We start from the raw sequence: 13909 nt of genomic DNA on the forward strand, positions 1-13909 counted from the left end.
TATAACAAAACTACCCAGCTCTCAGCCTGGATCCAACTGAGTCAAAGCAACTCAAAACAGCTTTCTGCCTGCTTATCACACCTACCTTTATATTATTCAAATTAACTTCAACAAGACAAGCATCATTTTCTTTGATCCTCTTTAAACTTTCTTCAACATTGGTTGGATTTGGGGGCTCATCAAATACTGGAAGAATCTTTTCCCCTTTTACCACATCTGCAGTAACAAATGGAAAGAGCAAGCATGTCACTGATTGACACTATTATAGTGAGAGCATATATTAACTTGGAAACACATAGCACAAACACACACACATATTCAGTAGAACTAATTTATAAGTTTCTTTCCCCAAATTTCTAAAAGATCATTTATGTGCTGACACACAAAGCACTGAAATAAAATTTTACTGACTATAAGTACCAAACATAATTCAACATTTAATTTGTTTGCAATGTATTAACCTTCAAAAATGAGTATTTTCACTGCCTCTTGCCTCCTGGTGTATTACAAGATACCTTTATCACAAAAATACATTTGCTGATACAAGCTGACACAAATGGTGATCCCATTTACTTTCAGCAATGTTCAAGATAAAGTTATAATATGATAAAATCTCATAACTCAAAGTTCTAATATGACAAAATATTAACAACTGTTAAGAAATTAAGAGGAACTGAAAAAAAAAAATGACAACCAAATGCAATATGTGACCCTTCTGGATCCTGATTTGAACAAACCAGCTGTGCAATGACATTTTTGAGAGAATATGTAAAACCTGAACATGGACTGGTTATTAGACAACATGAAAGAATCTAAGTTTGATAATGGCATTGTGGTTACATTACAAGAAGAGCTTTTGTGAGAGACACATATGGAAATGTGTGAAGTAATACAAACAAACAGGATTCGCTTTAAAATATTTCAGGGAACAAAGTAGAACGGATAGGAGGGAGGCAGTAGGTGGACAAAACAGAGCTGCCAAGATGTGAAAAACAGTTGAAGCTGGATAATGGATATGTTATTCCCTCTTCTATTATATGTGCTTGAACATTTCTATAATAAAGAGCAAAAAAAAAAAAAACAAAATAGGAGAATGGCCAATTATAGAACATTCATAAAATAGAATGTTATAAAGATGTTTGAATAAGGTAAATCTATATGCACTCACTAGGAAATGTGATATGTTGCTAAGCGATATATTACATAGCATAGATTAAAATCCTCACCACCAAGTTCGTGGGATATTAAACCTAGTTTCATCATTCTAAAACTTCAGCTCCTGTAAAGTAATTAGCCTCCAACAAATAAAAATAAGTGGAAAAAAAAAAGAAAAGACTTTCCAGACTCAGATAATGATTGGCTAGAAATTCATCTGCTAAACTGCAAGTGTGTCTCCATATCTTGACCCTGAGTCACCATATCTGGAGGGTGATACTCGTAGATGAAAATATGATTTATTAGATTGTTAAAGGTAGAAATCTCACTCACGATGGTAACATGTTTGGAGAACTTGACTTACCTGCTTAGGACATGGGAAGCAGAATTGATAGAAATAAATGATATAAAATAAATAAATAAATAAAACCAGCTCCTTCACAGGCAAATTAGAGATAATAGTTCGTAGAACTGTTGTGAGAATTGAGAACAATTTACATTCAAGAGCTGTGCACAGAGGAACATGGTCCATGATAAGCATTAAAAAAAAAAATTAGCCAGCAGAATTATTACTGAAAACTTAAGTAACAAGAAATGCCTCTTGTATGATCCCATTTTTGTAAAAGAAAAGAAAAGATCATTTATAACATGTGTACATATGTAAATTTATATAAGCATAACACAAAGTCGGGAAGGATACATTCCAAATAGTTAATAGTCATGGCTAAGGATGGGGTGGTGGTGTAGGAAGTAGAAGGCAGGATGGCTGTGAATAGAGACACTTACTTAGAATTTACTACACAATATGCATTATTTCGGTAGTTTTAAAATGTCTTATACATAAATTTTTTTAAAAAGCTTTGCTTTACTCTGTCTAACATTGCGTCAGACAAAAAGGTTTAGGGTCTGAAGAATTCTTTGCCTTCTCCTGAACCTGATTTTATAATATAGTTTCTTTGTCAGCACTGTTGTAGATTTCCTGAAAATCAGGAACACTGAAAACAAAATGTCAATTAAAGCCAAGTTTGACTGGTTTTTATAGCATTTACCATTAGCATTATTTAGTAAGGTGAGAGTGGTTCCTATTATGTCTGCTGACACAGTAAGCATACAATATTTAATATTCTATTTTCAATGATTTTCTATTGTCAATACCATATAACTGGAATCTCAGGATTCCAGTACACATACGTAACATTTGGCATGCAAATACTGAAGTTATTACATGGAGGAAACAAAACATAATTAACAAAAGATTAGAATTCACAAAGCGTTATAAGTTCTTACTTGAAAAATGTTCTTGGTCGACACCATTACTACTTCCCACTATGTTGCAGAACTGTGTATTCGTTATCAAATTGTGCATCCCAAGAATAGCTATAAATATAGAAAAAGAACATTATTTTATACCCCCAAATTTCTATCAATGATTTTAATATTCTCTGGACATTTTCACATTCAATTAAACACACATTTTGTAGCCCAAAAAAGGAGACAACATGATTAAAAAAATCCCCTACAATCTCTTTCTTATCAATACCCTTGTACTTTCTCCCCACTTCTGAATTTAGACACAGCTGGAGCCAGCTTGACCCTAAATGTAAACCTGTGCTTAGCTCCATCTGGTGGCCAAGAAAGAAAATGGAAATGATCTACTGCTATCCATCTACCCTTCTCACCAAGTTTCTCCAAACAGAATGCGATAAAAAAGATTTTTCAACTTAACCTTGACTCTTAATATTAACTTACATTTGTACTTCAGCTGAGAGCAGATTACTAAAAAGTACAGTTGAATTCTCACATTTAAGATTAAAATCACATCTCTTTAGGACTAGAAATAAATTTGGTTTTGTTTTTGCGGCCCGTTTGCACAAATGAGGCAGAAGCTACAACTGTACTGGCCCATTCCATTCTGATGAATGTACTATTTACAAATGCATTAGTCCTCAGCCCCCCAGGCAATAAGATACCTGGCTCCAGGTGTGGTACCACACCCTGACTGTCCTTCTCTGGTTAATTCTTGGGGTTATTTGGTACTAAGATCTTCCCTTGCATATTTTTCTATCTAGGAAAATGGGTGTGGGTGGAGGTAGCTGGGGCTAGACACTGGTCCAGATAAGAAACGGGTAATGAAGGGAGGTTTGGAGTTCCATCTAATTTCAGAAAAGTTAGGAAAGTGGGATTATAGCTCAGGACCGACTATTTTATCTAATTTCCAGTTACCCATTTCCGGGTCTTCTGATAAAATGGGATACTAGTTGACCTTGGAGACAGCTTTTAGCTGAGCACCGGCTGATGAAAGTCTTTTACAAAGACTTTCAAAGATGGCAAGAACGGGGAAAAAAGACATCCAATAATCAATAAATTCCATTAACATTAAAATTTCATCGTTAAGAGAATTTAAAGAAACAAAATCCTATATGTCAGATTTATAGTGTTAAAAACAAAGCCAAATACATGGTTACATATTCAGGACCACTTCGCTAGGAAAAGCCAGCATTTGTATAGTGAATACAGGTATGTGTTGGCATTTTCCCCCTTTATTCTCACTCACAAATTAATTTATTTTAGGAGATACCTGCGAGGTCACACAATTCTGTATCAGAAGCACTTGTCAAAGCTTCTTCTAGTTCTGGATCAAGAGATACTTTTTCTTCTGTAAAAGTCTGTACAGGTTTCTGTTTGGGGATAAATATTTTCCCTGCAAAACAAAGCAGTTTGTTAATTTCACTATTACTGCTAGTAACTCATTACCATTTTGTTCTAAAAGAAATTATTAGAAGTATGTACAACTGAAGCTGAAATAAAAAGTCAAGATTAACATCTACAACATATGTATGTATGGCTGAGTCCCTTTGCTGTTCACCTGAAGCCATCACAGCATTTTTAATTGGTGATACCCCCCAAAATAAATACAATTCATTATTAACAACTCTTAAAAGATAAATAAGGAAAGCAAAAAAAATTAACATCTACAATAATTCTGTTTCATCTTCAGTATGTACTTATGTTTCCAATGCAATATTCTGGCCATGAGTCAGAATTTAAAAAAAAAAAAGAACTGAGAAATTTTCCCATTTGTGAAAGTAAAATAGGCTCTTTTTGGAGTAATAATGAGCTACTCTACAAATATTTAAAGAAAAAACTAAATCATAAAAAATCTATAAACAGATTAAGGAAATAAAACAATTCACTTTCTTATTCTTAAGCAAAGAACTGCTAGAGTCCCTTGGGGGATGGCTGAGGCAATTTAACTTCCAAAAATTTGGACTCCCCCGGTGGTGCAGTGGTTAAGAATCTGCCTGCCAATGCAGGGAACACGTGTTCAGTGTTGGGGAAGATGCCACATGGCACAGAGCAGCTAAGCCTGTACACCACAACTACTGAAGCCCTTGAGCCCTAGCGCCTGGGCTCTGCAACAAGGAAGACCCAGAGGGATGGCATGGGGAGGGAGGCGGGAGGAGGGATCGGGATGGGGAACACATGTAAATCCATGGCTGATTCATGTCACTGTATGGCAAAAACCACTACAATATTGTAAAGTAATTAGCCTCCAACTAATAAAAATAAATGAAGGAAAAAAAAAAAAAAGAGAAGCCACTGCAATGAGAAGCCTGTGCACCACAAGGAAGAGTAGCCCCACTTGCCCCAACCAGAGGAAGCCCTTGCACAGGAATGAAGATCCAATGCAGCCAAAAATAAAATAAAACATTTTAAACAACTTCCAAAAATTTAAGTTCTAATTGAAAAGAGATTTCTGTATGTACTGAGTGATCACCTGAAACCTTCTGGCACTGTTCTAAGCCTTGAAGGGTAGTAACAAGGTTACTTAAGAAAATAGTTCTTCGAAAAAAAAAAAAAAAAAAAGAAAATAGTTCTTCTAGAAACCCATAGTACTTGGTATGTGAAAATTTGATATTTTATTACCATATGTTCAATGAAAAATTGAAAATGGGAAGGGAATGGAAAATAATAATGATTTAACTGCAGCACAAGCTGACCAAATAAGATATACTTACACACAGTAGGACCAAGTTACCAAGACTGCCTCTCATTTACTTCCTGAGAGAGGTAAAAATTGTAACTAAGTAATCTAGGAAGGCCTTCATAGGCGTGTCTTCACAGAAGTTCAATTATTTTCTTTTCTATTAGAAAATTACCAGGAAAATATGTGAGGCCAAGTGGCCTGGAAAATCTATGCAGTGTTCTATCAAAAGAAATATTTGTGGGCTTAATAATCAGGGCAGTGAGTGTTGTATAATTCTTGTTCAAGGTAAACAGCAATCATAAGGAACTCATAAGGAAACTCACATGTTTACTTATGTAAACTCATAAGGAAGCCTCCCATGCACACTGCTCCCAGGAATCTGGCCAAAGCTTGTCAGGTATTTTCAGCTGAGCCCATCTAAACTATCTTAATTTCTGATATTATATTTCTTATTTTTTAGTATTTCCGTTTCTTATTTAAAAAAAAAAAAAGTTTCCACGTTTCTGCCAAAATTCCTCATCTGTTAATACATGTGGTGCACCTTGTCCACCAGATCTGGTATTTCTGTCACAAAGTTTCTCACTCATAACACCAATATCTGGATCATCTCTGGTTCTTCTATTGACTGTCTTCTTGATTATGGGCCACATGTGTCTTAAGATCTTTGATCTTGTATTACGTAGTTTATATTGCTTGTTTTAGTGAGAATAAGAAGTCTCTTGCAACTTCCTACATCTAAATCAGAAGTCTTTTCAGCAAACTATAATGTACTTATATTAGTAAGGAAGCTTTCAACTGCATATAACAGAATACCCAATTCAAAGTGGTTTAAACTGGTGCTTCGCAAGCTTTAACGTGCACGTCATCCATCTAGTGATCTTATTAAAGTTCAGACTCATGCAGTAGGTCTGACGCAATCACTAAGAATCTGTATTTCTAATCAGCCTCCCAGATGACTAATGATCTACAGATCACGCTCAAAGCACCAAGGGTTCAAACACTAAGTATTTTTATCTCATTTAATAACTCCACAGGGAGGTGGCTGAAGGTTTAGTTTAGTAGCTCAGTGTTGACATAAAAAATTCAGGCTGTATTTTCTCTTTGACTATAACCAGCATGGAGGCCTTTATTCTCAGGCCATTAGTCTTAAGATGATCTTTGTATCACTACATATCACATCCTCATGCAGCAAGGTCATGACAGGAAGGAAGGGAATTTTCTCAACTGCTAACTTTTGTTAAGGAAAACTGACAGATTCCTCCGCTGGTCTCACTGACCAGCACTGGGGCCATGCTCCCCTGCAAGGGTAGCTAAAAAAGAAACATCTGGCCTTTTCAGTCTATTTCAGAGATGGATTCTGCCAGCAAGGAAGAAAGGATTTGGGAATGGTTGTTAAACAGAAAACTATCACATTTGTCCCAATACTGAACCAGAGGAAGCACTGTGCTCCCCGAGTTCCCTGAACGTTTCACTATGGCTACACTTACACATTTGGCATGTTCGTCTGTCCTCTCTGAGCTTTGCAATGTTCTGTTCCATCCCCACATTCTTGCCTTGCTCACAACAGGCAATTCAATTTTCTGAATAAATAATTCGGTGATCGCCTCCAGCTCAATTACCTCATTGTATAAACTATAACCTAAATACCCTGGGTTCAAAGTTACACAGCAGAGTGAGCACAAGAACACGGGTTCCCAAACTCTCAACCCGGTAATTTTTCCAATAAACTGGTGGTTTATCAAACTTAACCCTTTAGCAATGTACATTTCAACTCAAACCCCTATCTATATGGTAGAACATAATTAATCTTCTTAGGATCAAATTTTGGAATTCTGGTGATTATTAGATAATCTTTTATCATTAGTTCACAGGCAAAGGCAAATCCAAATCATAACATCCTGATAATTCCATAACACTTTTCACAGTGGCTGATGTAACAAAGTGGCATTTAATTCAGATGGCATGCCTTAATTGTCGCTTTAGGATAACTGTATTTTCCTGATCAAAATCTTATTGGGACTTTCAAATGACTTACCTGGACAATTTTGATAAATTCTGACGTCCAAGTCCCAACACCCTGCCCCACCCACTGAGATTCTGATTTAATTGGTCTGATGTGCTATATGGGACATCTGGATTTTCAAAAGCTCTCTAGGAATTCTAATGCATAGCAGCCAATGTCAAGAACCACTGGATTATGGTATTCACTTGGTAAACAAAACTACATAAAAGCTGCCCACATCTTATTCTAGGGACCAATGGAATCTAAAGCGTTACAAAACTATAAAATGTTTATTTTTGTAATCCTTACCTACAGGCCATAAAGGCATTATTCATATCTATTTTCCCCCCCAAAACCTTTGCTAATACTTACAAATACAAAATGAATCTCATCAGAAAAAACAACAAAGCAAAACAAAATTTCCAAGGACTTAGGGAAATTCTGTGACAGAATTTTGCTTAATTTACACAGCTGTGAAATAATTTGATGCCTCCTCTGATACTCCTCTACATAACTCCTCTGTATGTAGAGATTTTTTGCTGTAGCAGTATTTAGTTTATACAGTTCTGTGCTTTTAACAATACAAAAAATAATCACTTCATATTTCTTCACGATTAGTTTAACATGGATACACTGTAAGAATTATACTTTAATGAGTATGTGTAAAATCTTATAGAAAACTAAAAGAAAATATTTCTAAGGAAGGATAAAACACGTAGAACTTAAGTTTAGTATTATGAATACAAAACCTAAGGGGTCCTCCCCAAATTGATTTGGACTTAAACAATCCCTTGAACAAATCTCAGCTATTTGCAGAAACGGACAATGTGACACTAAAATTCATATGGAAATCTAAGGAACCCAGAATAGCCAAATAATCTTGAAAAAGAAGAACAAAGCTGAAGGATTCACACTTCCCAATTGAAAAACTTAATACAGAGTTATTATAATTAGATAGCGTTTTGATGTACAAGGAAAGACATTTACATCAATGAAACAGAGTTCAGAACTCTTTGTGGTCAGCTGAATTTCTATCAATACAAGGATATCAAGACAATTCAATTGAGCAAGAGTTGCCTTTTCAACAAATGGTGTTGGGACAATAGAAAAAGAACAAAGTTGGACCCTTATATCTTATATCATACAAAAACAATAATTCAAAATGAACTACAGATCTAAATATCAGAGCTAAAACCGTAACACTAAAAAAAAAAAAAAAAGAGTAAATCTCCATGACCTTGAATTAGTGATTTTTTAGATATAAGACAAAAGTACAAGCAACAAAAGGAAAAATAAATTGGACTATATAAAAATCTAAAACTTCTGTGGGGCAATTGACACCACCAAGAAAGTGAAAAGACAAGCTCTGGAATGAGAGAAACCAATTTCAAATCACATATTTGGTAAAAAATCTAGAATATACAAAGAATATTTATCAGTAATAAATCAAATATTTATTGACTGACAAAAATCAGGAGTAAAAAGACATCAATTTAAAAATAGGTAAAGGATTTGAAGAAACATTTATCTAAAGAAGATATCAGATGTCTAAGAGCACATGAAAAAATGCTCAATACCATTAGTCATTGCTATTGTTGTTGTTAAGTCACATCAGCCGTGTCTGACTCTGTGCAATCCCATAGACGGTAGCCCACTAGGCTCTGCCATCCCTGGGATTCTCCAGGTAAGAACACTGGAGTGGGTTGCCATTTCCTTCTCCAATGCATGAAAGTGAAAATTGAAACTGAAGTCGCTCAGTCGTGCCCAACTCTTCGAGGCCCCATGGACTGCAGCCCACCAGGCTCCTCTGTCCATGGGATTTTCCAGGCAAGAGTACTGGAGTGGGTTGCCATTGTCTTCTTCGATCATTAGTCATTAGGATAATGCAAATCAAAACCACAATGAGTGTTACCACTTTATAGCTACAAAGATGGCTATAATCAAAAAGACAAGAGTTGACTAGGATGCAGAGAAATCAGAACCCTAATACTGGTGGTGGGAATGTAAAATGGTGCAGCCACTTTAGAAAACAATTTGGCAGTTCTTCAAATTATTAAAAAAAGCAGTCACCCTATGACCCAGCAATTTCACTAGTAGGTATAAACAGCAACTTGTACACAGGAAAACGGAAAGCAGGTTGTGTGCTCAGTCGCTCGGTCATGTCCGACTCTGTGACTGCACGGTTTTCTCAGCAAGAATACTGGAGTCGATTGCCACTTCCTCTTCCAGGGGATCTTCTCGACCCAGGGATGGAACCCACAGAATTGGCAGGTGGATTCTTTACCACTGAGCCACCTGGGAATCATAAATGTTCACAGCAGCACTATTAGTAAGAGCTAAAAAGTTGAAACAATCCAAACGTTCATCAACTGAAGAACGGATAAACAAAGCATGTGTTTCCACACAATGAAATATTATTGGTCCATATAAAAAGGAATGAAGCACTGATACATGCTAAAACACAGATGAAACTCCCAACCCAAACATGAGGCTAAGTGAAGGAAATCAGTCACAAACACATATTGTATGATTCCATTTATTTGAAATGTCCAGAACAGGCAAATTTAGAGAAAAAGTTGATGAGTGGTCTCCTAGGGCTGGAGCGTTTCAGTGAGGAGTAGAGACTGGCTGCTCATGGTTTAAGGTTTCATTCAGGAATAATAAAAACGTTCTCAACTTAAGACTGTGCTGATTGTGGCACAACTCTGTGAATGTACTAAAAACCATCGAGTTGTATAGTTTACATGGGTAAATTTTATGATATGGGTTGCATCTTAATAAAGATGTTTTTTAAAAAAACACTAAGGGACTGCAAGGAGATCCAACCAGTCCATCCTAAAGGAGATCAGTCCTTGGTGTTCATTGGACGGACTGATGTTGAAGCTGAAACTCCAATACTTTGGCCACCTGATGCGAAGAACTGACTCATTGGAAAAGACCCTGATGCTGGGAAAGATTGAGGGCAGGAGAAGGGGATGACAGAGGAGGAGATGGTTAGATGGCATCACTGACTCAATGGACATGGGTTTGGGTGGACTCAGAGAGCTGGTGATGGACAGGGAGGCCTGGCGTGCTGCAGTTTATGGGGTCACAAAGAGTTGGACACGACTGAGCGACTGAACTGAACTGAAGGGGCTGATGTATTAAATAAGGGCTTTTTTTTTTTTTGAGTAAATTTATATTTGGCCCCCTAAACTATAAAGATTTTAAAAAAAACAGGTAATTTTCTGAGACACATTCAGCCAGACAGTGTGTCAAAACAGCTGTTTTCTGAGAAATACATAGTTAACAAACTGCTTAATTCCATGTTAACAGAAAATGCCTTTCTAAACAAGGGTGTTAATTTAGTCTCATATAAATGAGATTTTAAGTTACAAATCTTAATTACTAAGAGATGCTGATAAATAGATCTCCATTATAACAATTAATGTGATATGTGCCCTCAACATCTTACAGGATGAGTGAAATGCTCAGCTTTTATTCGATGTACACTTATTATGTAGGGGTGTAGAGGGGTGTGTGTGTGTGTGTGTATGTGTGTGTGTGTGTGTTTGCAGTGGGTAGGGAAATGCAAAAATTTGATACTACTTTTATCCAAAACCATCTGTTAACAAACTTCATTAATATACGATTTTATTATGATCATCTTCCTTCTGATGTGTTTTTTCAAATCATGGATTCTCAATCTCATTCTGATAAAATGGTTTAACACATATAAAGCAACTGGTATACAGTAAACACAATAGACCCATGTTAATTCTTTATTCTTATTTTCTCGGGAATTTCTTGCATGTCTATGTGAGAGAGATAGAGAGCACTTTCCAAATATAATCATGGAGTACTGAAAACCATGAAGTCCCAAGTGTCTATATCCATGATTCTTTAATTCAGAAAATGAAGATTGGCTAGGCATGGATATTTTTGAAAATGCTCCCTATATGGTTCTCCTTTTTAACTTCTCATGTTGATAAAGTGGTAATCTGTATGATTACAGCCCTGAAAAGATTAGGATGAGTAATCTGTACTAATTTTACTTTTTCTCTCCTTGAAGTATGGTCAGAAAGCCCTGACTTCTAACTTTTAATATCTGAATTTATTTGAGATAATACAATGTCTAAAAAAATGGCTCTTTACTTCTGTTCTTCAGTACATAGCATTCTATCTAGCGACTTTAATTTCCTTATTTAACAAAGCAATGTCTAAAACTAGGTTTTTTAAAAACTGAAATTAGAGTTCTTTACATTGTAGCAAAATATGAAAATAAGGAATGATAAGATCATAAAAAATCTCTCGCCACTCCCAAATGCAATAAAACAAAAGCAGGGCTATGACTCTTGGTTGCTAAGAATGTTAAAATAGCTCAGTAAGGTTTTTGCAACTACAAAATGTCAGCTAAGGAAATAGAAGAAACCAAGATAAGAATTTATATAATAGTAGCTTAAATGTAGGCATTTATCCAGACTGTGTTTGTGCCAAGAGGAGAAAAGAAAAAAAGGAATATTTTGCCAAGACCCTTGTTATTGTTCCAAAAAAATCAGTAAAATACTACGAACCATATTAACAATTTTATTGCCAGGACCGTTCTTCAAAAGTCCTCATCTCTTCTTCTCTGATATCAAGTTACAACTACCAGAATGTTAAGTATTCTTTGTCATGGTCCCATCCTTGCTCAGTATACAAAAAGTACAATAAACAGAAACAGAGTCATCTCTTAGTTGTTTCATTTCTATTGAGAAAGGCCCTAGCTAATTTTACTACATGTATGTTTATAAGCTACACTGTTCCAGAAAAGATTTAAGGGGACTCGGCCACTATAATGTCCATAGGGGATTTGGGGACAGCTTTTTGACAGGAAGTGTACAAACCTGAAATCAAACAAATCAAAGGACCAGGGGACAGATTCTGGAGAGGAATTTTTGTTTTGACCCAGTAGCACCCATGACACCTGCTCAATATTACAATATGATCACCAATAAATGCCTCTTTCTTTGGTCATTTTTTTTTTAATAGAAGCAGAATATTTTATTTTGATTTTAAATTACATAGGTAGCAAATACTTGGTAGAAAAAAGAACTTCAAGAAATACGGAAATGTAAAAAGTGAATATGCTTAGTTGCTTCAGTCATGTTGACCCCATGGACTGTAGCCTGCCAGGCTCCTCTGCCCATGGGAATTCCCAGGCAAGAATACTGGAGTGGGTTGCCATTCCCTTCTTCAGGGATCTTTGGTCATTTTTTAAAATTTTTATTTATTTATTTAATTTCTGGCTGTACTGGGTCTAGTGCACAGACTTCTCATTGTGGTAGCTTCTCTTCTTGCAGTGTACACGCTCTAGGGCGTGAGGGATCAGTAGTTGTGGTGTACAGGTTTAGCTGCTCCGCAGCATGAGGGATCTGCCTGGACCAGGGATCAAACTCATGTCCCCTGCACTGGCAGGCAGATTTCCCACCACTGGATCACCAGGGAAGTCCCAATAAATGCCTCTTTATTCAACAAATGCTTAGTGAGCTTGTATAGACTAGACAGTGAGCCAGAAAGACAGCATAAGGAAAAATAAGAGATTCTTTACTTTGAGGAGCTTATACTCTAGTTGAGGAAATCATGTATCTATAGTATGTGATTCTGGAGTCTTCTGTTTCTGGCCAACATGGAGGAATAGGGTCAGGATTTACCCATGACTGAATGCCAAAATGGGCAAAATATAAGGAGGAAGTTTTGCAGACACTGATCATCAGGCAAAAAAGAACAGTGATTCCTGAGAGCTGAGAAACAGAGTGAGCGCCATGACTGCCCAGGTTACCGCCCGGAGAAGAGAGCCCAGGCTGCGGCACAGGGGTAACCAGGCAGAGCACGGGGCACTCTGAACCGAGGAGATGCAGCCGAGGCCCAGAAGGACGAGGGCAGCCAGTGTTCACAGGACAGAGCGTCAGAGAGGGAAGACTTACGCAGAGAACACATTCTGGAGATCTGCAGAGGGCTGCCTTTTAACATTCAGCAGAGTACGGATGAGCACATGTGAGTGGTGAAACTACCTTGGGCCAAGGCAAAAAAACACTGAAAAGATTAGAAATAACAGTGCACAGGCTCACGCAGGGCTGGGCATAGAATGTTCTCCCACTGACCAGACTGGAAAACCTCATAATTCACAGGGCACTGGGTTCAGTTCAGTTGCTCAGTCATGTCCGACGCTTTGCAACCCCATGGACTGCAGCATGCCAGGCCTCCCTGTCCATCACCAGCTCCCGGAGTTTACTCAAACTCACGTCCATTGAGTCGGTGATGCCATCCAACCATCTCATCCTCTGTCGTCCCCTTCTCCTCCTGCCTTCAATCTTTCCCATCAGGGTCTTTTCAAATGAGTTAGTTCTTCGCATCAGATGGCCAAAGTACTGGAGTTTCAGCTTCAGCATGAGTCCTTCCAATGAATATTCAGGACTGATTTCCTTTAGGATGGACTGGTTGGATTTCCTTGCAGTCCAAGGGACTCTCAAGTCTTCTCCAACATCACAGTTCAAAAGCATTATTTCTTCGGTGCACTGGGTAGGGAACTCAGAAGGATCTCCCTTGCCTCAGCAGTGGAGAAACAATGAGCCTTAAGCTGAACACAGCTCTAGTCCCACCTAACAAATCTTAAAAAGCAAGACCCCAAAGGATCAAATTGTTTCCAAGTAACTTAATCATGTTTCAGAATGAAACTCAAGAACTATTTGTAGGTCAAATATCCTGCAGTCAAAAATTTAAAATTCATAATGTCTGGCATTCAA

At 37.1% G+C, this 13909-nt stretch overlaps 1 protein-coding gene across 2 annotated transcripts in view; it reads right to left on the bottom strand.

Moving 5' to 3' along the window:
• TMOD3 (tropomodulin 3) overlaps positions 1–13909 on the bottom strand; it is an 88932-nt gene that overhangs the window by 16496 nt on the left and 58527 nt on the right. Inside the window, exons 4-6 of one of the 2 annotated variants that reach the window (XM_043471971.1) lie at positions 3734–3856; positions 2443–2532; positions 86–216 (exon numbers count right to left, since the gene is read on the bottom strand). In XM_043471971.1, coding sequence (XP_043327906.1) covers positions 86–216; positions 2443–2532; positions 3734–3856 — 344 coding nt within the window. Of the gene's footprint in view, positions 1–85; positions 217–2442; positions 2533–3733; positions 3859–13909 lie in introns of both variants that reach the window. The other variant, XM_043471972.1, reaches the window with a different exon arrangement.

The sequence above is a fragment of the Cervus canadensis genome, chromosome 6, assembly GCF_019320065.1.
Source record: "Cervus canadensis isolate Bull #8, Minnesota chromosome 6, ASM1932006v1, whole genome shotgun sequence".
NCBI lineage: Eukaryota > Metazoa > Chordata > Mammalia > Artiodactyla > Cervidae > Cervus > Cervus canadensis.